General features: G+C 48.3%; 1 protein-coding gene across 2 annotated transcripts in view; it reads left to right on the top strand.

Annotated features, from left to right (window-relative positions):
- The window catches only part of PTPRT (protein tyrosine phosphatase receptor type T), a 1,098,787-nt gene that overhangs the window by 1,060,694 nt on the left and 13,279 nt on the right, over positions 1 to 24,814 (top strand). For both annotated transcript variants that reach the window (XM_033841064.2, XM_033841065.2), the window contains 3 exons: positions 1,422 to 1,571; positions 3,094 to 3,267; positions 6,678 to 6,809. In XM_033841064.2, the coding sequence (XP_033696955.1) occupies positions 1,422 to 1,571; positions 3,094 to 3,267; positions 6,678 to 6,809 (456 nt within the window). The remainder of the gene's footprint in view (positions 1 to 1,421; positions 1,572 to 3,093; positions 3,268 to 6,677; positions 6,810 to 24,814) is intronic.

The following is a 24,814-nucleotide window of genomic DNA, read 5'->3' as shown; positions in this document are numbered from 1 at the left end:
AGCCAGACAGTGGTAGAACTTGGGTCCATGTGACCCCACGTCCCACGTGCTTTCCCCTGAACCACACTGTCTCACAAGGAAGCCTTTTCTGCCTCTCCTACGCCTGGAAGCCATGGTTTGCTACTCCTATAACGAGCCCATCTTCTGGTTCTAGTGAGGCTGTAGGTGCCCGGGCAGCGGAGCTGGGGCAGATAAAGAGCTGTATCCATCATCAGCCCTGCAAAGAGATACCACCCAAGGCTTTGGGCCTGGCCAGTCACTGCGGGCTCTGCAGGCAGTTCCCTCACTTACAGGCTCACACACCTGGGACCCTGCTCCAGGCTCCAAGCCAACTCCCACAGGCCGGTCTGCAGGCTTCTTGGTGAGGCTGCTACAGCTGAGAGGCTGCCTTGTCTGTTCCTGGGCTCATGCATGTGGAAGGCAGGCTCACTGCCTGGCGTTATGCACATCGTGGTCCTTGCTCTCTGGTGGGGGAGATAGGCTTTCAAATAGATCACCACAATGCCTCTAGATAAACATTTTATATAAAGAGATGGGCCAAGTTCTGCAGGAGAATAGTCGCTCAACAGACGTTTGTTAATGAGTGACTGGAACAGCAACAACTCCTGCCTGGTGGATTTGGAGAAGACTCTCCCAAGGGAATGAGACATTGAAGGCGTAGAGAAGGGGGGGATGGTGTCCAGGACGAGAGCGGCAAAGAGCTGGGATGGCGGAGGGGGTGATGCACACTTCAGGAGCAGAGCCTGAGACAAGGAGTCGAGGGCAAGTGGTTTCCTTGGTTGGAACAAATGGCTGTGTCCCAAGACACACTGGTTGGCAAGTGGGGAAATGAGAGAGGGGACGGAAGGAAGTCAAGCCTGTCAACACTGTGAAAGTATTTTACAGGCTGTTTGACACAGTGGACGGCTGGAGCCCAGTCCTGCCGGGGGAGCTCTGAGATGGTGTGGAGTGTCTTCCAGATTTCCCACCCGAGAGAGGGAACGTAGGCATTTATCCCCAGGTCTCCATCTGGCATTGCTTGAGCCCTCCTTCCCACGGCATTAACTCTTTGGCCCTGCTGGGGATGAAGGCCCTCAGCCTGAATCTCAGGGATTTGCAGTAAGCAGCCTTCAGCAGTGAAAGGCGAAAGCTGACGGGCCATGGGCAGGACACCACGGGCACCTGCTACCACATGTCCAGGAGTTTCTAATTTTTATCAGTGACTCTGCTGTTCAATCTTACATAGGGAGCAAAACTCAGCACAGCTCAGACAGTCACCCAGAAACACGGCAACTCGGCCCTTCGGGTTATAGGATAGAAAGCAGTGATTCTGCAACATGAATCATGCCCATCCTTCACAGCCACAGGCTGAAATGTGGACAAGAAACTCCCGGCCACCCTTCTTACCCAGCACCCCGTTCCCTCTCGCCTCGGCTCTGCAGGAGCAGTATGTGTTTGTGCACGACGCCATCCTGGAAGCATGTCTCTGCGGCAACACGGCCATCCCGGTATGCGAGTTCCGCTCTCTCTACTACAATATCAGCAGGCTGGACCCCCAGACCAACTCCAGCCAAATCAAAGACGAATTTCAGGTACGAGCACATCCCAGGCTTCATGACCCAGCCAACTTCAGTGCCACTGAGCCACTGAGCACAGCCCTGGGGCTTTCCTTGCAAGAATGGCTATGTATATATCCTTCCAGTGTCTGCAGCTCCAGACGGCTGAGAAGGAATTCCAGAACAGAAAATGCACACCACGAGCAACTGCTCACCAATCAGTGACTGCTGACACTTGTTTTTTTTAACTATGAATATGTTTTGGAACCGAGGTCTTATTTAATTCTAGTCCAGGTTGTATGTGGAGACAAGTTTATAGACACCGGTGTGAATTTCAAGCGCCTCGATCCCTGCAGGGACTCGGGTCTTCTCAGTATTTCTGTACAATTGGAGTGTGTCCTAGATCCTCACAATTCAAGGTGGGGTCTCAAGACCAGCAGCGTTGGCTTCACCTGGGAGCTTGTTAGATGTGCAGAATCTTGGGTCCCACCGGACCTGCTGAATGAGAGCCTGTGATTTAACAGTATCTCCGGGTGATTTAAATGCACATTAAACTCCGAGAAGCATCACCTGAGGGCACAGCTCAGGCAGAACAGATCTGCCCCCTTGGAGCCCATGTAGCCGGAATGGTGGCAGCTTTGGTCTGGAGGCCTGGACTTGAATCACTGAGTAAGGCAAAACCAGAGTCCAGCCCACTGTCCTGAGGTCAGTGCCAGGGTCCTATTTTGGGCAACAGGAGCTGTGAACAGGCAGGAGGAAGCAAAGAAGTTTCAGGACCAGAAGGGCCAGTGCAGGTCCATGGTTCCACGGGCAGATACCCCAGCCAGGTCAATGGCTTAGTCCTCCTTCAAACAAATAGACTTTATTGATTCGGAGTAGAGACCAAGGGCTGAATGGGGGAAGGATGGAGGACCCGGACCCCTGGTGGTTGCACGTAGCATCTAGTCTGTTGGCTGGGGCAGTTCAGCTCTAGCCCCACACTTGCAAGACTTACTCTGCAGAACACAAGCCCTGAATTTTTCAGACAAACTAGAGCTTGCTCTCTGGGGGTCTCTCACTCATCCTGGGCGTCTCATCCAAGCATCCTTCCTTCCATTCTCAAAACAGCTTTCTCTCTGAGAGGCATGCTGGTAAAATCATTTCTTTCATTCCGTGGCACTTAAGTGATATTTAAAAGTCATTAGGGATTCCCTGCCCCCACTCCCCACCTTATGACCTCCTGGCTGGCCCACCATTTCATGCAGGATGGCTGAGAGGAGTAACTCAGCTCAGATGATTGGCAGGTGTTCAGAGCCTGTGTCTAAGCCCGCATGAGTGTGTGCCGTCCCTGCAGCCTTGGCCCTGTGGTGGTGTCCCACAGCCCCTGGCAGAGGCTCTCAGCCCCCAGGGCCTGGAGCAGCCAGCAGGAGATGATAGAACGTCACCACGGAAGAGAACAGTCCTGGGAAAAGGACTGGAGGGACAGGCTTGGAAGATGAAGGGAGTTTGAACATTGCTGCCTCCTCTGTTCAGGGCAACCATCTAAGCAGTACCTGCCTATCTGCCCTTGACCCCATAGACCCTCAACATCGTGACTCCTCGTGTCCGGCCTGAGGACTGCAGCATCGGTCTCCTGCCACGGAACCATGATAAGAATCGGAGCATGGATGTCCTGCCTCTGGACCGCTGCCTGCCCTTCCTCATCTCGGTGGATGGAGAATCGAGCAACTACATCAATGCGGCACTGATGGATGTAAGCGGAGCCCCCTGGCTGGCATTCCAGGGAAAAGCTTCTTCCCAAGGGGGAGGTGGCTGGAGCCCAGGGCCTTGACATCCCCCTGCCCAAGCCAGCCTCTCCTTCTGATCTTTTTGGCCCACAAGACGTTTCTCCCCCTGAAGGCTCTGATCCAGACCTATATACAAGCTGTGCTTTTAGCCCTTTTGCTCCCATAAAGGTCTGAAAGAATAAACCAAGAGCTTAAAGTGGGTCCCCTGACACCACAGTGAGGCTACAGGCCTGACCAGTCCCCCTTCCTGCTATGTACAGAGCTGACTCTCAGCCTTAAGTTCAGTTCAGAAAACATTCTACATGCCAGCCCCGTTCCTACTGTTCTCTTAGGGGCACCGTCTCCTGCTTTCTCAGCATCAAGTCCAAGAAGCGCACATCTCCCTTGACCTGGTTTGGGATTAGGGGGTCATGTTCCTACCCCAGGGGGTCCATGCTCCTGACTTGTATGCTTCTTCCCCGGGTCCTCCAGCTACTGCCAGGTATCATCCCTCCACTTCCAGGATGTGAGATGTTTGCAGCTGGAAGGAACCGTGCATCATCCAGTCTCATCCATGCACTTCCCAGCAAAGGAAACTGAGGCCAGAGAAAGAGACTCACTCAGAGATACCCCGAGAGCTAGTGACTTACTCTAGAATTTATTCCTTGAGCCTCCCCTCAGTTCACTTGATTCAGTAAGATGCAGACATCTTTCCTCCCAAGACTCGGGACCAAGAACACCATTGCTTGACTGGGGAAGAGCCCTTCCAGGTCCCTCTCCCCACCTATACCTGAAGGTCAAGTCCATCCAGCCCACATGAACCTCCCATCTTACCTGGAACAAGAAGGAACATGGGGTACTGTCCGCTGGGGTCAAGGCCAACTACCTCTCTGACCACTAATCCTAAGTGTTTGTTAGAGGCAGAGGGGTGACAGGAAGTCAGTGCTGACAGGAAGTCAGTGCCTATCTCAGCTTTGTGGGCGCCTGCGCTGGCCTCTGCCCACAGGGTGCCCAAGTCCTCCATGGAAACCCTGGCTCTGGGTCCAGAAGCAGGGAGTCTTGTCCTGGTCAGATCAAATAGCTGGATGTGGAGGGAAGACTGCAGGCTTTAGCTTGGAGTCTTCCAACGTCACTGTGTGCACGTATGCATGCGTGTGTACATGTGTGCATGCGTGCGTGCACACACACGTGTGTGGTGAGAGATGGGGCCTGGGGTTGCACCCACACTTCCAAGTTCCTTCCAGCGTTGTCTCCCCCTTGTCCCAACTCCCCCTCCTTTCCTTCCTCATCCAAGGATCAAACACGCTCCTGGCCTCTGCTTAGTATATTAGATGCTGCCTGGAGTCAGATGCCTTCTGCCAAGCTCTGATGCTGACTGTATTCTCTTTGTCCACAGGGCATTTCTCCTGTGAGCCATCACTGGGGTCTTTGCCTTTCTTATTTTTAAAAAAAAAAAAAAAGTCCTTATCTGTATTCCAGCTCGGTTTGGGCATTATCTGGTAACCATGGCAGCTTTGCTGCTAGCAGAAAAATATGAAGTCCTCTGGGTTAATTTTTAATGTTTCCCTTGGTAAAGGATGATGTTATCCATGAAATGGATTGCCAGCTGATCCCTGAAACCCGGCAGGAGCACAGATCTCGAACATATTTTCAGATAAGGCTTTGTCAGGTATGCTGGCCTAATAGAGCATTTATCACAGAGACAGGGAAAATGGAAAGAAAACTAACATTCACTGAGTGTTGGGCAGTATGTCAGATCCTGAACATAGACTATCTCATTCTGCATTTGGATATGATTATTCCCGTTTTCTGGGTGAGGTACTGAGGGTCAGAGAATTTCCATGACTGTCTCCAGGTCAACGCTCTCAGAAAGGGTGGAGCCAGGGTCTGAACCCCAAGTCTTTTGACTCTTAAAGCCTAGATTTTTTTCCATGTCTGGAAATGTCTGCAGACCAGCTTCTGCCACTAGAGTCTGGCTTTTGGGGGAACTCAACATTCTGTTCTAGATTCTTCCTCTGACCATTCCACTGGCAGGAGAAGACCCTTCGAAGGGGTGCATCTGTGGCATCCACGGTTGCAAGGCATTTTCTTTGCCATCAGGACACCAAGAAATAAGAGCAATGGCAGGTGCTTTAGGTATTCTATTTGGCAGAGTCTTTTGCCAGAGACTTTTCCTGGTTTGAATGGGCAAACTCTTCTTCCCTCCCCATCCTTCTGCTGCCCTGTGACTCCACCGGAAACAGGCATGAACAATCACTCAAGAAAACTTGTTGAGAATATGAGTCATTTCTCAGGTTTTACAAACCACTAATGAAGCGGAGATGCTCCCCAGTCTTTCCAAATACCTTCTCACAGGTACTGTAATAAATAGCGCCCAGCTGAAGCTTCAGACGTGGTCCAGACTCACACAGGCCATTTGCTCTGGGCCTCAGCTCCCCACCTGTAACGTGGGACTGAGTTTATTCAGTTGTTTGCTGGACCTGTACTGGGCGTCTAGTGTGCCGGCCATGATGCTAGTGCCAAGGACGAAGAACCGAGTCAGGGATGGTCCCGCCCTGCCAGCGGGCTCACAGCTGGGTTCTTGCTGCTATACTTTGCACGTGCGTATCTTTTCAATCTGTACCACAGCCATCCCTTTGGAGTTACGCATCCCATCTTCCGGTTGAAGAACCTGAGATTTGGAGAGATCTAATAACTTTCCAGTGCTCAGCACTGATTTTAAAAAAGTCACTCTGTAAATGAGCTTGAATGAATGAATGAATGAATGATTGGGGGGATAGATGGATGGATGGGTGGATGAATGACTTATAACGTACAACTGGCAAAGCTGGGTTTGAACCCAGGTCTGCCTGACTCTAAAACCTGAGCACCTTCACTGCCCCGTTGGCTCACAGGACACAGTGCCCACCTTCTGCCAGACCAGCTCAGCCCGCATTCCAGCCTTGGGGCAGGAGTGAAGCACTTGCACTATGAGCCCCTCCAGGAGGCTCTCTGCCTCGGGCTGAGCCAACCCCTCCTCCACCATCGTGGGCACAGGGACACAAAATATCCCTTTTATCCCAAGAGGTGCCTTGGCTGGCAGAGCAGCAAATCTGCATCCAGGATCTTCCATTTCATATTGTAATGAGGACTGTTTGCTGAGCTCCAAGTCATAAATAATTTATTGGATAATCCCCATCCGAGTGACACCTTGCTAATGAAATGTCTTAGTCTGGAGGAGAATGAGTTCATTATGAGAAGGTCCCCTTTGCCACCAGGGCACCCTGAGATAAGAACGGGCAGTTGCTTTGTGTAATCTATTTGGCAGACCCAGGGGGCCTCTGGCAGCCAACTCCTCATCATCAGAACGTCGCTGGTGGGTGTATATTTCATGAAGCCCATGTCGTTCTTTTGTCAGAGCCACAAGCAGCCTGCCGCGTTCGTGGTCACACAACACCCTCTACCCAACACCGTGGCGGACTTCTGGAGGCTGGTGTTCGATTATAACTGCTCCTCTGTGGTGATGCTGAATGAGCTGGACACTGCCCAGGTAGGAGGAGGCCTGGCCCAGGCCTAAGTGCTCAGGTGTGTTCGAGCAGCCGTGCCCAAGAGTTGGAGGGACAGCCCTCTGCTGCCGCTGCCCAACCCAGCTGCCCTCTGGTGGGCACTGTCTGCCAGTGAGCACCAAGCCAAGCCCATTCAGCTTCCAGCTGAGGCCAGGGAGTCCCGTGCCAGGCCCTGCCACCCCCCACCCCCGGCCCTCCCAGGTCCAGCAATGACTCCCCCTGTCTATGAGCTTCATCCAGCCCCCTCACTGCCCAGGACCAGAGTCTGCTGCTCCATCGCCCAGACACTGGTTAGAGTATTGCTCCTAATCATGCAGATCTCACAGAGAAGCCTCCTCCCCCAGCGCTGAGCATCTCCAGCCGTGCAGCACAGCCTGATACCCGGCCACGCTCAGCCACTCTCCCCGCTCTGTGATGCAGCCAGACTAACAGAGCCTGGGGCTTGAACCACTGACCCTTTGCCCACTGATCATCCCGCCGAGGCCTGGCTTTACCACAGGTGACCCTTGTGTCCCAGCAGGCCATGCCTTAGCTCCTCTGCCTGTGACATTTCCAAGCATCAGGTGCCTACAGCACATTGGTCAGGCCACAGGACACGTGTCATGGGGCAGCTTCTGGGGCTCACACCCCTGTGGCAGGGCAGCTGTTCCTGGGTGGAGGCGGTGATGATGGCCTTGTAGGGTTTTGGAAAGCCATCCCATCACTGTCTCGAAGGAAACCCAGAGTAACTCAGAGGATTCCCTTGTGAGCACTGGCCTTGGGCAGGCCTTGTGTGGGAAGAAGGAAAATGGGTCTGAGCTGTAGCCTCAGCCCTCCAGGAGCTCACACTCCTGCTACAGAGACAGATGAGCAAATTGTCCCCACCTCGTGTGGCAGCACTATAATAGAGGTCAGCCGCGAAGTGCTGTGCTGGTCGGGAACGGAGAGCAATTATTTCTGCCCAGAGGGTGAGGGAAGACTTCAGAAAGGTGACTTTGGCCCGGAAGAAGGCAGCAGAGATCTGGCGTCTGGGGGATGAAGTTGCTGGGTAAGTCTCTCCAGGCAGAGGGAACAGCAGGGGCAAAGGCCCGCAGGGGTCACTGTGTCGGCTCGTCTGCAGGACAGCTTCGGTGGCAGTGGGGCTGGGGGGATGTCAGGAGGAGGAGAGGGTGGTGATGCTGGACGATACAGCCGGGCCAGCTTGCAGAGGGCCGCCCGTGCCAGGCTAAGGGGTTTGGGTCTTGGTCCGCAGTATGGTAAATATCAGACTTTTACTCTTGGAAGCAACAGAATCCTTTCTGGGAATGAAAGCTTTCGTGCAAGCGCAGCCTTTGAAACAGTGAAGCAGGAGGTGGGGTCGGGAGCTCCACCCACGCTAGTCTTTGGGCTCCTCCTGGTGCCCCTTCCTGGGAGAGTCAGCAGCTCTGGGCACTTTGGCGGAACCCCTGGTGTTCTAGGAGCGCAGGTAGAAAGCCCTTGCTGTGCAGGGAGGAGAGACACGCGGAGCTGAAGTGGGGGTGTGGCAGAGTCAGAACTCCTGATAGGAAACGGTCTGGTGAAGAATCCGGAAACAGGAGAGTGGAGGTCCGCAGGTTTAGGGAGCAGTTGGATGTGGGAGGTGAATGAGAAGTCATGGATGGTGACGGGTTCTCGTGTGGACAGTCAGGCATCTGGGATGCGACTGGCCACGGTGGGGAAGGCAGGCGAGGAGTGTGAGAGGCAGGAGGTTTGGGAAGGCAAGGAGAGGAGCAGGTCACAGCTGACCCCTGAACAAAGCGCGAGTCAGGGGCGCCAGGCATCCATGCAGTCAGACGTTCGCTTATAATCTGTAGTCGGCCCTCCACGTACGGGGCGCCTCTGTGTACGAGGCTATTCCGTATTCGCCGTTACTCCGTATCCGCGGTTCCCCCGTATCCGCAATTCTGTGTCCCACGGATTCAACCAACCGCAGATCCTGTAGTACTATATTATTTACGATCGAAAAAAATCTGCATATAAATGGACCCGCACAGTTGAGACCCGTGTTGTTCAAGGGTCAACAGGTAGTAGGGCAGGGGTCCCCAACCCTGTGGCCACGGACCCCTGCTAGGGACCAGGCCGCACAGCAGGAGGTGAGTGGCAGGCGGGTCAGCGAGCAAAGCTTCGTCTGCTGCCCCCCATCGCTCCCCATCCCCCCCCCATCGCTCGCATCACCTCCTGAACCGTTCCCCATCCCCCCGGGTCCCTGGAAAAACTGTCTTCCACAAAACCGGCCCCTGGTGCTGAAAAGGTTGGAGACCACTGTAGTAGGGGACAAAATTGAGCGCAACTGGGGATGTGCATGTAAGAGTCGTTCAGGAGAGCGTCTGTTCATTCATTCAGTCCACATTTGTGTAGTAGCCGCTGTTTGCCAGAAGCTGTTCTAGGGTGCTTGGAAATGCATCAGTTAACATGACAGAGAAAGCAAAACAGCAGACTCCCATCTTTCATGCAACTTCTATTCTCAAGCAGGAGAGAAATAAACAGCAAACACTTTGTAACGGACTTAATTATATGTTAAAGGTGACAAGCGTATGGAAAAAGAAAAATAAGAGGGCAGGGCAGGAAGGCTGGTTTGGGGCACGGGCTGCGCCTGTAATCGAGTGATGAAGGTGGGCTTCATTGAGAAGGTCATATCTGAACGCAGATTTGGAGGAGGTGCAAGAATGCACCACGTGGGCTTCCCTGGTGGCGCAGTGGTTGACAGCCCACCTGCCGATGCAGGGGACACGGGTTTGTGCCCCAGTCCGGGAAGATCCCACATGCTTCGGAGCGGCTGGGCCCGTGAGCCATGGCCGCTGAGCTTGTGCGTCCGGAGCCTGTGCTCCGCAACAGGAGAGGCCACAACAGTGAGAGGCCCGCGTACCGCAAAAAAAAAAAAAAAGAATGCACCAAGTGACCATGTCAGGGAAGAGCATCCCAGGCAGGGGCATGACCCGCACCAAGAATTTATGGTGGTGGAACAGACGGAGGCCATTGCCACTGGAGCAAAGCCAGTGTGGACAGCAGCAGAAGGTGTGACACAGAGACACAGCAGGGCCAGGTCATACGGGCCTTGGGGTTCATAGGAGGAACTTGTGATTTTGCTCTGAGAGAAATGAGAAGCCATTGACAGGTCTTGAGCAGAGGAGCGACTTGAAAAAGTAATTGGACTTGTTTCTTTAAAGCATCCCTCTGGCTACTGTGTGGAGAACAGACTGTTGGTGCGGGAAGGGGCAGGGTTGTTGCTAAGAGCAGAAGCAGAGAGGACAGAGAGGAGGCCCCTGCAGTAATCCAGGTGACAGGTGATGGTGGCTTGAGCCTAGGTGGTAGCAGTGGAGTGGCTTCTGGGTATATCCTGAAGGTAGACCCAACAAAATATCCTGCCAGACTGAATAGGGAATGTGAGAGAAGACGGGGAAGCAAGGATGACTCCAAGGTTTAGGGCCTGAACGATGGATGGTTAGGATCTGAGATAAGCATGAAATGTGACAGATTCCCATAAAACAGAGACCCCTGCAGAGTGCCAAAGTCAGAAGGCATCACCACCCCATCCCTTTGCCTGAAAAAGTAAAACAGTGAACTCTGGTCCATGAGTGAAGCAGAGCCCTTTTCCCAACATTCCTTATTGCAAAACTGGAGCTCAGGCACAGAGGAGGAGTTTCAAAGCACCTCATTTTGGGACACGTAAAGTAGCAAGGGTCAAGGTCATTGGCTATAGCTCCCCCTTCAAGGGTGGCTCTTGGGTGAATGAAGATCTTTCAGCTCCAGATGTTGGTGCAGCCTTTGAGAGCTGATTCTCTAAACGCGAAAACACCAGGCTCAGAAGTGCCCTGAGGTTGGCTGCCGTATGCAGCTGGCAAGCATCCCCTGAAATCAGCAGATGAATAGAGCACTTACTGATATAAATATCATCACCACAACAGCTGGGCGCCTTGCGAAAATAAACAATGACGCAGCGTGAGCATCAGAAAAGCCGCCCTCAGCACCTGGAGGGGTGGCGCTCTGAAGTGGCGTCAGCACTTGTCTGCCAGCCTGCCCAGGCTGAGGCAGCCCTCGACTTTGGCCAGTCCAGCAGCACAGACAGGTCTGCCATAGGTCCTGAGTATCGTTAGACTGCTCCCAAGAGGACCAGTGCCACATCCTGTGGTTTGACGGGACCAACCGGTAAGGGCTTGTGTTGGTGACTACCTATCATTTGTAGCAAAATAAGGTTGTGCAGAGGATGAAAGATCTCCGGGTGCTTTATTTTCTTGCACTGCTGGCCAAATCTGTCTGCTTCTGTTCAGAATCCCGTACCACGTCATTCAACCAGCCATCCCCAGCCACGGGTATTTTTCCATTCTCCGCAGTGGCTGCTGTTCAAAGACAGTTATGAGCAGTGGGGGCTCAAGATAAAGACTCCCAAAGCAACTTCATTGACCTTAGAGGTTTTTTTAAGCTCTTTGGGACTCCAAAGGGCTGTGGTCAGATTAGCGGGGCAAAATCCTAACCACAACCTCCAGCGAATGACACTGTGGTTTCTGAGGGGCACATCAGGAAGAACCTCTTCAACTACACCCAAGAGCATTGACAAGATCTCTTCCATCTTTGTGGGCTCTACGATGAGACCAGAGTCCATGAGGACCAGACACCAGAGAGGAGCCCTCTTCTTGGTCAGGCCACACCCACTATCATTTAGAATCCTCTGTGCCCACCATGGGGTGGGTCTGGGTGGTAGACAGAATCTTGGTCCCCCAAAGATGTCTACATTCCTAATCCCTACATCTATGAAGGTATGAGTGGTAAATGGGAATTTGCAGATGTGGTGAAGTTCAGGATCTTGAGATATGTAGGTTGTCCTGGGTTATCCAGGTGGCCCTGCTGTTAGAGTCTTTATAAGAGGGAGGCAGGAGGATGAGATCAGGAACAGATCATGTGACAGTGGAAGCAGAAATTGGTGTGATCGGGCCACAAGTCAAGGAATGCTGGCAGCTTCTAAAACTGGAAAAGATGAGGAACGGCCTCTCCCCCTAGAGACTCCAGAAAGGAACACAGACACCTCAGCTGACATTTGATTTTAACCCCTGAAGCCTCATTTCAGATTTCTAACCTCCAGGTAAGAAATTTGTGTGGTTTTAAGCCACTGCGTTCGTGGCAGTTTGCTACAGCAGTTCCAAGAAGCTAAGACAGGCAGCAAAAATGAAACCAGAAATTCAGACCTAGAAGCGTAGGAGTTACAGCCCGCGCAGAGTGTGAGACTGAAATCCTGGGGAAAGACAGAATCAGCCAGGGGTACCGGGCTGGAAAGTGGATTGACCTGGAGAAATCCGTGTCTGAATCAGTGTCCCTCAGGAGCTGTGAGGGAGCAGGCTGGGGAGAGGCAAGGAGAACCTCTCACCAGTGGCAAGAGGCGTGCTGAGCCAGAGGGAGGTCTTTTAAAGGTCAAGGAGCACGCTTTCTGGGCCACATTCAATCAGACATTCATCAACATACATTTACTGGGAACCTACCGTGTGCTAGGCACAAACTTAGACACAGCAAAGCACAAAAGAGGCACAAAAAAGTCCCCAGTCCCAGGAGCTTCCCTGGTGGCGCAGTGGTTAAGAGTCCGCCTGCCGCTGCAGGGGACATGGGTTCGTGCCCCGGTCCGGGAGGATCCCACATGCCGCGGAGCGGCGGGGCCCATGAGCCATGGCCGCTGAGCCTGCGCTTCCAGAGCCTGTGCTCCGCAACTGGAGAGGCCACAACAGTGAGAGGCCCGCATACCGCAAAAAAAAAAAAAAGTCCCCAATCCCCATGGAGCAGGTGTTCTATGGAAGTACTATCCACCTCCTAGACTCTCTTTGGCATCAGACAGGCTGGAAACATCTTTAGCTGGAACCATTGCACCAGGACCTTCAAGCTGCGGGGAGAAGCTGAGCAGGGAACAGAAGGGATGGGAGAACCGGGTCCAGGCAGCATGTCATGTTGCCCCAAGCACTGCGGGCAGGCAGCACCAGAGGAACTAGCAGGGGATGACCACCATGACCCCACCCGGCCTGGAGTCAGGTTTGGGGGTCAACGAGACCTAGCCTCATTTCTGTTGTTTCCATAGAATAAGTGCTGGGGCTTGAGCATTCCTTGAAGTTTCTACTCTTTTATGATATTGGCTCTGCTTGGAGGATCCCCTGAGCTGCTCAGTATTTTCCTTGTCTCTAATTCTAGGCAGTACGCTTTACCTTGCTTACCTCTTAGAGATTTTATAAACTAAGTGTTCTCCAAACACCATTCAATATTTCCCATGTCTTCCCTCCAAAGACTTGCCACTTTGAAAGCCTTTATTTCCCAAACTGTATTGACTAATTCATAATGTATCACTGTCGCAATGCATTTCTGATCTGCAGGCCATAGACAAAGCTAAAACAATGAGGTGCTCTAAAGCCAGAGACTCGGTGTCCTCCACTCAGGACAATGGTGTGATCCCCTTTGGCTTTTGAAGACCTTGGAGATAGCTCGTTGGCTTCTCCTACCAACTATATGGACGCCACTGTGGAAACCACTGGTCTGACCCAGGTCCACTTCCTCTCATTTTGCAGGTCAGGAAGCTGAAGCCCAGGCAGGCTTTGTCCAGAGTCCCACAGCCACCCCTGACCCAGGCCCAGGGCCCCCTGCCAGGGATGGTGAAGACTTCCGCCACCGTTTAAACAGCAGGATTTCCAGGGCCCCCGTGCCTGATAAGCAGTGGCTTGCTGGTACCTGGGTATATGGAGCAGGAAGGAATGTTGCTTACTTTAAAACAAACAAGGGCCCCGGTTCTGAACTGCCGTGGAAAGTCTGAGAGTTCAGGCGATGCAAAGCCAAGTGAAAAGGTGAGGGAGGTGAGGGCCAAGAACATGCCTTCCCACGGAGCTTCTGGAAGTGAGAGAGGCAAGCTTGTCATCCTCCCAGGAAGAAAGCGGGGGCGATGTTTCAGAGATGTCTTTTCCTGTCATTGTGCCTGGACAAGCATCAGCAAGCACTGATACCCCATTTTTATCTTGGCTTGTGAAAACACAGCCTAACGTGCTAGCAGAATACACGGGATGCCCACGTCTGTGTCTCTGCATTGCAGGGGGTGGTGTTTCTGTCTCAGCCCCCACTGGAACAGTAGAATAAGGAGTTTGGGGTCAAGAGACCTGAGTTCAAGTTCTAGCCTTGCCACTTACTTGCTGTGTTGCCTTAAGCCAGTTTCCTACCTTGTCAAAGTCTCAGTGTTATCATCTATGAAGTTCGTATAACTCAGATGCCAGCCAAGTTCACTCTATCTTTGAAGATTTAAACAAAATAGGCTCTGTTTCCTCTTCCCCTTCCTGTGGGAAATTCCACTGTCCACCCCCAAGATTTCTGGGAATTCCAAGGGGGTCCTGTATTCATGTCCACTTCCAAGTTCCAGCTCAGGCTTTACTGGAGGCAGCATGGGGTTCATATCCCAGCAACGCCCGTGGCTGAAGGTGGAACATCGCACATCCCGGTTCTTAAACCCCACCTGTCTCCTCACACCTGGCGGCTGGCAGCACATCTTCTCCCCCACCCTGTTGCCCACACCACTTTCTTCCTTCCTCCCCCCCCATTCCACCCCTCCCCCAAAAGCCATTCCATTCTTAAGCTGCATAATTCATCTTTCTCTTTATTACCTCCTTCCAAAACCTGCCCTGAGCCTTTGCCTTCCACCCACCCTACTTCCTCTGTAGATATTTTCCTAAACTCCCACCCTTCCTTCCTGGAAACAAACTCTGATGTACCTAAGAGTGAGTTTCCACCCACTACATGGAATTGCAGTATCACCTCATGGGACGATGGATAGGTGAATGGAGAATGGATGGGCAAATGTGCTTTGATTATGGTCCATGTGCCTTTCTCTCTCTCTCCCTGGCTTCACGCCCTCCTCTTCCCCTATAGTCTGTCTTCCTTACCTGGCCACAGTGTTAAAGCCAGTGATATGTTTTGGGCTGTTCATGGGAGTCTATTTAAATGAATTTTGTCGTCACTGATCTGAATTTTAAAACCAATTCAAGTAACTCTTATATTTTTCTCTTAAAAATACAAATTCACCTCACCTTTAAGTGGCCTGGGATTGATTCCCTCCTACAGATCACAGGGACCTTGATAAGTAGAGTCCTTCATCTCTAGAAGCTATATTACTTGGCTTTTCCATTTTATCAAAGTATTTTTTGAATTAACAGAAGGCATAGCTAAGGTGCACTGGAATATGCTTTAGAATTGTTTATTCCAAAAACAGGCCACATGCTAGTTTTCATTTAACTCATCAGAGTGTGTTCATTTCAGTGACTGACAAGCTTTCTGATTCCATCAGCAAGAAAATGATGTCTAACAGGGAGGCAACCTTGGTGTTAGATTTCGTGTGTGAACGTGCACCTCTGAAGGACATCTTTCTGTGTCCCGAGCAGCAGTGGAGATCACTAGGTGGAATAATGCATGGCAGCTCTTCCAGGGCTGTCCACACAGGCTTCATGACTTTCGCTTCGTTTAACTTGTTCTGACAATAAATAGCAAAAACCCCTCTGCTTTTCCAGGAGAAGCATGGCCATTTCTAAATCAGCAGCAGCAGCTGCAGTGGCTTCCCTCCCTGGCCCCCCAGGCGTGGTCATCAGCCCAGCCGTGTGCATCTGCGGTGGCGAGGCCCTCCCTATGGGCAGGAAACACCACCCCTCCTAGACGGATGGGTAAGAAAGGGAGGAGAAGCAGAGCACTAGGATATAAGGTAGGAAGAGGCTGGGCTATAGGCTAAAGGATTGGAATCTATCATGGAGACAACTACTGCAAAAGTTTCCCATCTAAGGAAGAAAGTAACAATGTTACATTGCGTGTATGTGTGGCCCCAGGTCAGCTGGGTCCTTGTGGTTTTAGACCGCCAAGTGGACTTCCTTGAACCCCCTATTTCCAAGGCCTTAAGAAACCATAAACTCCTCCCCCCAAGATTTCTATAACCTTTTGTTTCTCTTAAATTTATTTAAAATTTTTAATACAATTTTTAAAGATTACTTTCCATTTACAGTTATTACAAAATATTGGCTAGGTTCCCTGTGTTGTACAATACATCCTGGAGCCTACCTTACACCCAATAGTTTGTACCTGCCACTCCCCCACCCCTTGATTACCCCTCCCCCTCCACTGGTAACCACTAGTTTGTTCTCTATATATGTCTGCTTCTTTTTTGTTATATTCACTAGTTTATTGTGCTTTTTAGATTCCATATGTAAGTGATATCATACAATATTTGTCTGACATTTCATTTAGCACAATGCCCTCCAAGTCCAGCCATGTTGCTCCAAAGGCAAAATTTCATTTGTTTTTATAACTGAGTGGTATTCCATTGTGTATATATATGACATTTTCTTTATCCATTCATCTGTTGGTGGTCACTTAGGTTGCTTTCATATCTTGACAACTGTAAATAATGCTGCTATGAACATCTTTTGATTTAGTGCTTTTGGGTTTTTTTGGATATATACTCAGGAGTAGAATTGCTGGGTCATATGGTAATTCTTATTTTTAATTTTTTGAGAAACCTCCGTACTGTTTTCCACAGTGGCAGCACCAATTTACATTCCCACCAACAGTGTATGAGGGTTCCCTTTTCTCCACATCCTTGCCAATATTTATTATGTGTGTTCTTTTTGATGATGGTCATTCTGACAGGTATGAGGTGATATCTCCTTGTGGTTTTGATTTGCATTTCCCTGATGATTAGCTATGTTGAGAATCTTTTCATATGCTTATTGGGCATCTGCATTTCCTCTTTGGAAAAATGTCTATTCAGCAGCATTTTTCAATCAGCAGAATTAAAAAATGTGAGTTGTATGAGCTGTTTATATATGTTGGATATTAATCCCTTAGTAGTCATATCCTTTGCAATGATATTCTCCCATTCAGTAGGTTGTCTTTTCATTTTGTCGGTGGTTTCCTTTGTTGTGCAAAAGCTTTTAAGTTTAATTAGGTCCCATTTATTTACTTTTGCTTTTATTTCCTTTACTTTAGGAGATGGATCCAAAAAAATATTTCTGTGACTTATGTCAAAGAGTGTTCTATGTTTTCCTCCAGGAGTCTTATAGTATCTGGTCCTACATTTAGATCTTCAATCCATTTTGAGTTTATTTTTGTGTATGGTGTTAGAGAATGCTCTGATTTTATACTTTTACATGTGCTGTCCAGTTTTCCCAGCACTACTTATTGAAGAGACTGTCTTTTCTGCATTGTATATTCTTGCCTCCTTTGTTGTAGATTAATTGACCATAAGTGCATGGGTTTATTTCTGGGCTTTCTATCCTGTTCCATTGATCTATGGTTCTGTTTTTGTGCTAGTACCATACTGTTTTGATTACTGTAACGCTGTAGTAGAGTCTGAAGTCAGGGAGCATGGTTCATCCAGCTCCATTCTTCTTTCTCAAGATTGTTTTGGCTCTTCAGGGTCTTTTATGTTTCCATACAAATTTTTTAATTATTTGTTCTAGCTCTGTGAAAAATGCCATTGGTATTGAGAGTGCATTGAGTCTGTAGATTGCCTTGGATATTATGGTCATTTTAACAATATTTATTCCTCCAATCCAAGAACACAGTATATCTTTCCATCTCTTTGTGTCATCTTCAGTTTGTTTCATCAGTGTCTTATAGTTTTTGGAGTACAGGTCTTTTGCCTCCTTAGGTAGGTTTATTCCTAGTTATTTTATTCTTTTTGATGCAGCGGTACATGGGATTGTTTTCTTAATTTCTCTTTCTGATATACTTTGTTGTTAGTGTATAGAAATGGAACAGATTTCTGTATATTAATTTTGTATCCTGCAACTTTACTGAATTCATTGATGAGCTCTAGTTGTTTTCTGGTGGCGTCTTTAGGATTTTCTATGTATAGTATCATGCTGTCTGCAACCAGTGACAGTTTTACTTCTTCCTTTCCAATTTTGATTCCTTTTATTTCCTTTTCTTCTCTGATTGCTGTGGCTGGACTTCCAGAACTATGTTGAATAAGAGTGGCAAGAGTGGACATCTTTGTCTTGTTCCTGATCTTAAAGGAAATGCTTTCAGCTTTTCACCATTGAGTGTGATGTTAGCTGTGGGTTTGCCACATACGGGCCTTTATTATGTTGAGGTAGGTTCCCTCTCTGCCCACTTTCTAGAGAGTTTTTATCATAAATGGATGTTGAATTTTATCAGAAGCTTTTCGGCATCTATTGAGGTCATCATACGGTTTTTCTTCTTCAACTTGTTAATGTGGTGTATCACATTGATTTGCGGATATTAAAAATCCTTCCATTCCTGGGATAAATCCCACTTGATCATGGTGTATGATCCTTTTAATGTATTATTGGATTTGGTTTGCTAGTATTTTGTTGAGGATTTTTGCATCTAGGTTCATCAGTGATAATTGGCCTTTAGAGAGTGTGTGTGTGTGTGTGTGTGTGTGTGTGTGTGTTTGTCTGGTTTTGGTATCAGGAGGGTGCTGGCCTCATAGAATGAGTTCGGGAATGTTCCTTCCTCTGCAGTTTTTTTGGAATAGTTTCAGAAGAGTAGGTGTTAACTCTTCTCTAAATGTTTGGTAAAAAATTCACCTGTGAAGCCATCTGGTCCTAGACTTTTGTTTGTTGAGAGTTTTTTAATTACTGATTCAATTTCATTACTGGTAATTGGTCTCTTCATATTTTCTTGTTCTTAGTTCGATCTTGGGAGATTATATCTTTCTAATAATTTGGCCATTTCTTCTAAGTTGTCCATTTTATCAGCATGTAGTTCATAGTAGTCTTTTATAATCATTTGTATTTCTGTGGTGTCAGTTGTAACTTTTTTCATTTCTGATTTTATTGATTTGGGCCCTCTCCCTTTTCTACTTGATGAATCTGGCTAAAGGTTTGTCAATTTTGTCTCTTTTCAAAGAACCAGCTTTTAATTTCATTGATCTTTTCTATTTTTTTTTTAGTCTCTATTTCTGCTCTGATCTTTCTTTCCTTCTACTAACTTTGGGGGTTTTCTTGTTGTTCTTTCCCTAGTTGCTTTAGATGTAAGGTTAGGTTGTTTGAGATGTTTCTTGTTTCCTGTGGTAAGTTTGTATCACTATAAACCTCCCTCTTAGCATTGCTTTTGCTACATCCCATAGGTTTTAGATCGTCATGTTTTCGTTTTCATTGTCTCTAGGTATTTTTTGATTTCTGCAGTGATCCAGTGGTTGTTTAGTAGCATATTGGTTAGCCTCCACGTGTTTTTTTTGCAGGTTTTTTCTTGTAGTTGATTTCTAGCTTCATAGTGTTGTGGTCGGAAAAGATGCTTGATATGATTTCAACTTTCTGAAATTTACCAAGGTTTGTTTTGTGGCCTAGCATGTGATCTATCCAGAAGAATGTTCCATGTGCACTTGAAAAGAATGTGTATGCTGCTGCTTTTGGATGGAATGCTCTTTATATATCAGTTAAGTTCATTAAGTTCATTTGGTCTAATGTGTCATTTAAGGCCTGTGTTTCCTTATTGATTTTCTGTCTGGATCATCTGTCCATTGATGTAAGTGGGATGTTAAGATGTTAAAGTCCCCTACAATTATTGTGTTAGTATCGATTTCTCCTTTCATGTCTGTTAATATTTGTCTTATATATTTAGGTGCCCCTATGTTGGATGCATATATATTTACAATTGTATCTTCTTCTTGGATTGATCCCTTGATCATTATGTAGTGCCCTTCTTTGTATCATGTAATAGTCTTTAAAGTCTATTTTGTCTGATGTAAGTATTGCTACTCTTTCTTTTGATTTCCATTTGCATGGAATACCTTTTTCCATCTCCTCACTTTTAGTCTGTATGTGTCTCTAGAGCTGAAGTGAGTCTCTTGTAGGAAGCATATATATGGGTCTTGTTTTTGTATCCTTTCAGCCACTCTGTGTCTTTTGGTTGGAGCATTTAGTCCATTTACATTTAAGGTAATTGTTGATTTGTATGTTCTTATTGCTGTTTTGTTAATTGTTTTGGATTTGGCTTTTTCTGCTTTCTTCTTTTGTTCTCTCATGATTTGATGACTATCTTCAGTGTTATGTTTGGATTTCTTTTTCTTTTTTGTGTGTATATCTATTATAGATTTTTGGTTTACACTTACCATGGTGTTTTTGTATAGCAGTGTTTATATATAGATATGATTATTTTGAGTTGATGACCTCTTAATTTCAAATGCATTTTTAAAACCCTACATTTGTACTCTCCTCCCCTCATGATTACTGTTTTTGATACATTTTACCTATATCTTTTAATCTCCCTATTAGCTTTGTGTGGTGGTGATTTCCTACCTTTACTGTATGTTTGCCTTCACTGGTGAGCTTTGTCATTTTGTAATTTTCTTGTTTCTAGTTGTGGCCTTTTCTTTTTTGCCTAGAGATCATTTAACATTTGTTGCAAAGCTGGTTTGATGGTGCTGAACTCTTTTAGTTTTTGCTTATCTGTAAAGCTTTGGATTTCTCTATCAAATCTGAACGAGAGCCTTGCTGGGTAAAGTATTCTTGGTTGTAGATTTTCCCCTTTCATCATTTTAAATGTATTGTGCTACTCCCTCCTGGCCTGCAGAGTTTCTGCTGAAAAATCAGCTGATAGCCTTATGGGAGTGCCCTTGTATGTTGTTACTTTTCCCTTGCTGCTTTTAATATTCTCTGTTTATCTTTTTGTCATTTTAATTACAATGTGTCTTGGTGTGTTCCTCTTTGGGTTAATCCTGTATGGGACTTTCTGCACTTCCTAGACTTGGGTGATTGTTTCCTTTCCGTAGTTAGGGAAGTTTTTAGCTATTACGTCTTCAAATATTTTCTCAGGTCCTTTCTCTTCTCCTTCTGAGACCCCTATAATGTGACTATTAGTGCTCTAGATATTGTCCCAGAGGTCTCTTAAACTGTCCTCATTTCTTTTCATTATTTCTTCTGTTCAGTGGCAGTGATTTCCATTACTCTGTTTTCTATTACTGTCTTCCAGCTCACTGATCCATTCCTCCATATCATTTAGTCTACTATTGATTCCTTCTAGTGTATTTTTCATTTCATTTTTTGTATTCTTCATCTCTGTTCAGTTGTTCTTTATCTCTTCTCTTTGTTTAAACTTCTGATTTCTCCCTCTGTACATCCATTCTTCTTCTGAGTTCTTTGATCATCTTTATGATCATTACTCTGAACTTTTTCTCGGGTATATTGCCTATCTCCACTTCGCTTAATTCTTCTTCTGGGCTTTTATCTTGTTTCTTCGTCTGGAACATGTTCCTCTGCCACCCCATTTTGTCTAAGCTGCTATTTGTATTTTTATATATGTGGTAGGTTAGTTACGTTTCTCAACCTTGCATAAGTGGCCTTCTGTAGAAGATGTCCTGTGCATCCCAGCAGTGCACTCCCCTCTCATCACCCAAGGTATATGCTCTTGGGGTGCCACCTAAGACGGCTGCATGGGTCCTTCTGTTGTGGCGGCATATGTGGGCAGTCTGGTAGGCTTGGTTGGCCCCTGGCCCAGTTGGTTGCCAAGCTCTGCCTTGTACAGATGCTGCTGGCTGCTAGTTAGTGTGGCCTGGTCACAAGGCACTGGCTGCAGAACCCTAGGGGTGTCCCGGGGCTAGTGCTGGCTCACTGGTGGCCGGAGTCAGGGTCCCGCAGACTCTTGGGCTGTTGCTGATCCACTGGCAGGTAAAGCCAGGTTCAGGGGTTAGTGCCAGGCAAGCAGAGCCAGTTCCTGGAGTCTGGCTGCAGGGCCCAGGGATCCCGGAGCTCATTTCAGGTTGGAGGGGGGCAATTCCCGACACAGTTGGGTATGGGGTCTAGGGTATCTCAGAGCTTGCGTTGGCCTGCTAGTGTACAGGGCCAGGGCCCAGCTGGTCCCAGGGTAGGCTCTTGCCTACTGTGAGCGGGCTGGGTCTTCAGGGCTTCCTGAAGGGAAGGGCCTATGCCTCCCCACTGGGAGGTGGAGTTGGGTCTTGGCCCTCTGGTGAGCAGGCCATGTCTAGGGGCTTTTCTAGAGGTGACTGTGGGTTCATGAAGTCTTTAGGCAGCCTGTCTGCTGATGGGTGGGGCTGTGTCCTTGTGTTACTTAGCCTGAGGCATCCCAGCACTTGCGCCTATAGGCTTTTGGGTGGGGTTGATGAGCCAGGATGGCAGCCACCACCAGCAGTGTTCACACGGTAGAATGTTCCCAAATATGGCTGCCACCAGTGTCTATGGCCCCAGGGTGAGCCACAGCCATCCCCATCTCTCCGGGAGGCTCTCCAAGACCAGCAGGTAGGTCTGGCCCAGGCTATCAAATTGCTTTTGCCCTGGGTCCCAGTGAGATTTTGTGTGTACCCTTTAAGAGTGAAGTCTCTATTTCCTCCAGTCCTGTGGGACTCCCAAAATCAAGTCCCACTGGCCTTCAAAGCCAAATGCTCTGGGGGATCATTTTCCCAGTACCAGACCCCCAGGCTGGGGAGCCCAACGTGGGGCTCAGAACTCTCACTCCTGTGAGAGAACCTCTGTAACGTAATTATTCTCTAGTTTGTGGGTCGCCCACCCAGGGGTATGGGATTTGACTATGTTGTGAGTTTGCCCCTCCTACCTGTCTCTTTGTGGTTCCTTCTTTATGTCTTTAATTGCAGAAGATCTTCTGGTGGTAGGTTCCAGTCTTTTTCACCAATGGTGGTTCTGCATATAGTTGTGATTTTGGTGTGCTCGTGAGAGGAGGTGAGCTCTGGGTCTTTCTACTCCACCATCTTGGCGGCTCTCCTATAAACTGTCGATGCTTATGTGCTCATGGTCTGGCCCTTCAGTTCACATAGAAGTGGAGCTGAGACCACGTAAGTCACCAAGGGAGCAAAGCTCAGTTCCTCACCAGCTTCCACAAGAAACCCCCATGCACACTGAGCATTGTCCGTGTTTGTTATTATAAATTTGCTTAATATTTAGGAGTTTAGGAGAGGGGGGCTCACATGACACACTGATTCACCCTCAGCCCTTTCACTGGTTCCCTTATGCTCCTACTTTCCCTCTTCCATCTCCTAGGTCCCTCTCAAGAACAACCCACAGGCCTCTCTCCTCTGCCATGCAGAACAGTGTCCCCATATCACAGGTGGCACCTGTCCCCACTGCTCTGTCAGGCTGGCTGACCAGGAATTTTCACAAGGGCAGTCCTTTGGGTATTATTATCCTAAAGGGAAATTTTCATACGGGCTGCTAAGTAGAGGGAAAAAGACCCTTCACTTTATCCACCTTGTTTTGAGTGACCCTCTCCCACACTGCCAAATAATTATAGCTTACATTTATGGAGTACGTACTAGCTACAGACGCCTGTGCTAAGTAGACACATTCAGATTCACAGCCACTCATCACTTAACCCAGAGAAGCTAAGAGATGTGACCAAGTCAGCTAGGGAGTGACAGGGCTGGGATTTGAGCCCAGGGCGCTTCAAGCAGGAGCCCCATTACCTTTTGCTAAGCTGCATACATGGGCCAAAGTGGTGGTACCCACTGAGGCACAACCTCAGCACTTGGACACCAGGACGGTCTTGAGCTAAACCTTAGAGGACATTTCTTATTGATGAGAATCATTTCCGAGCCCCAGAGGGTCACCAGGAACAGAGCATGGGCTTCCCCCATTCTCTCTCCCATTTCCCATGGCTAGATTATGTGCAGCGTCCCGGCCTGGGGGCAGACCCTGATGATCCGTGGCAGCTGAAATACCACATCTGCCCACACGTTACCCGGCTGAATGTCACCCAGACCATTGCTGATGTTGTCTCACGGATTAGGGAACTCAAGTGAAAGGCTGGCTCTGATGGAGGATTAGAAGGACCCTGCAACCTTTCCCAGCCCTCTGGACATGGTGGAGACTGACCTGGAAAATCAAACGCAGAGAAGTGTCCCAAAATAAAGGAGTCTTGTTTGAGGCAGAGTAGAACCTATTAGCTTGAGAAATTGGTCTGGAAATCTTACTAAAGAGACAAATCGTTCCACATTCTCTCCAGACTGAAAATATTGGGGATAATAGACTTTCCTTGATGCCTTGGACCCATGTACCTCATGTCAGGATCAGAGCCAGCCTCTGGCAAGGCATGATTCAATGCAGGTAATGAAGGCAATTATGTTTTTTAAATTGGCAGTTCTGAGTAATGCTGATTTCTCTAGCCAGCCACAGACTTATTATACTGGTCCCTCATTACTGTGAAGGTTGCAGGTCAGAAGAGCCAATGGCAAAGAGAAATGAAGTTCAAGTTGTGGATTTGTCATTACTGCACAGCTCAGCAGATGACTGTCCAGCCACAGAGACCGCTGTGACCACACACACACACACACACACACACACACACACACACACACACACACACACACACACACACACACCACCCCACCCCCCAGGAAAGCAAGGCATCGTGAAACTTAATCTTGCTTACCTTTGCTATTTAAGATGGGTGATAAGAGGAAGAATTCTTCAAATTTATGTTAGCTATGATCATTGTTGTTGTTTTTGTGCAGCACCTAGAGGGTAAGAATGATATGAGTCGCTGCAATATAGTGGATGCTGGCACTCTGCTAAGGGCTTTCTTCCCATGTGTTCTCTCTTTATCCTTAGAACAGCCCTATAGGACAAGAGTTGGCCAACCTTCTCTGCAGAAAGAACCAGATAGGAAATACTTCAGGTTTTGCAGGCTGTGTGGTCTCTGTCACAACTACTCAAACCTGCCGTTATAGCTTGAAGGCAACCACAGAAAGTATGTAAATGGCTAATATAGCTAGATTTCAATAAAGCTTTATTTATAGAATCAGACGGCTGGCCAGGTTTGGCCAGTGGGCCAAAATGTGAACAAATGTTATCCCTAAGCTAGAGTGTAGGTTCCACAGCTAGACAGCTAGGAAGGTGGGAGATGTGTGCTTTTCCCTCCTATGGTCTCCCTCCTCACTGCTCGTCCATTCTGCCTCTAGTTCTGGAGGAAGGATAGAATCAAAAAAGTTTTTGCATGTGACTACCCAGGGTGAGTTGGCTGTTCTCTCAATGAAAGCAAAAGCGATCACCTTCATGAAAATCCT

Source organism: Tursiops truncatus, chromosome 15 (genome assembly GCF_011762595.2).
Source record: "Tursiops truncatus isolate mTurTru1 chromosome 15, mTurTru1.mat.Y, whole genome shotgun sequence".
Lineage (NCBI taxonomy): Eukaryota > Metazoa > Chordata > Mammalia > Artiodactyla > Delphinidae > Tursiops > Tursiops truncatus.
This window is presented reverse-complemented; position numbering and strand designations above follow the sequence as displayed.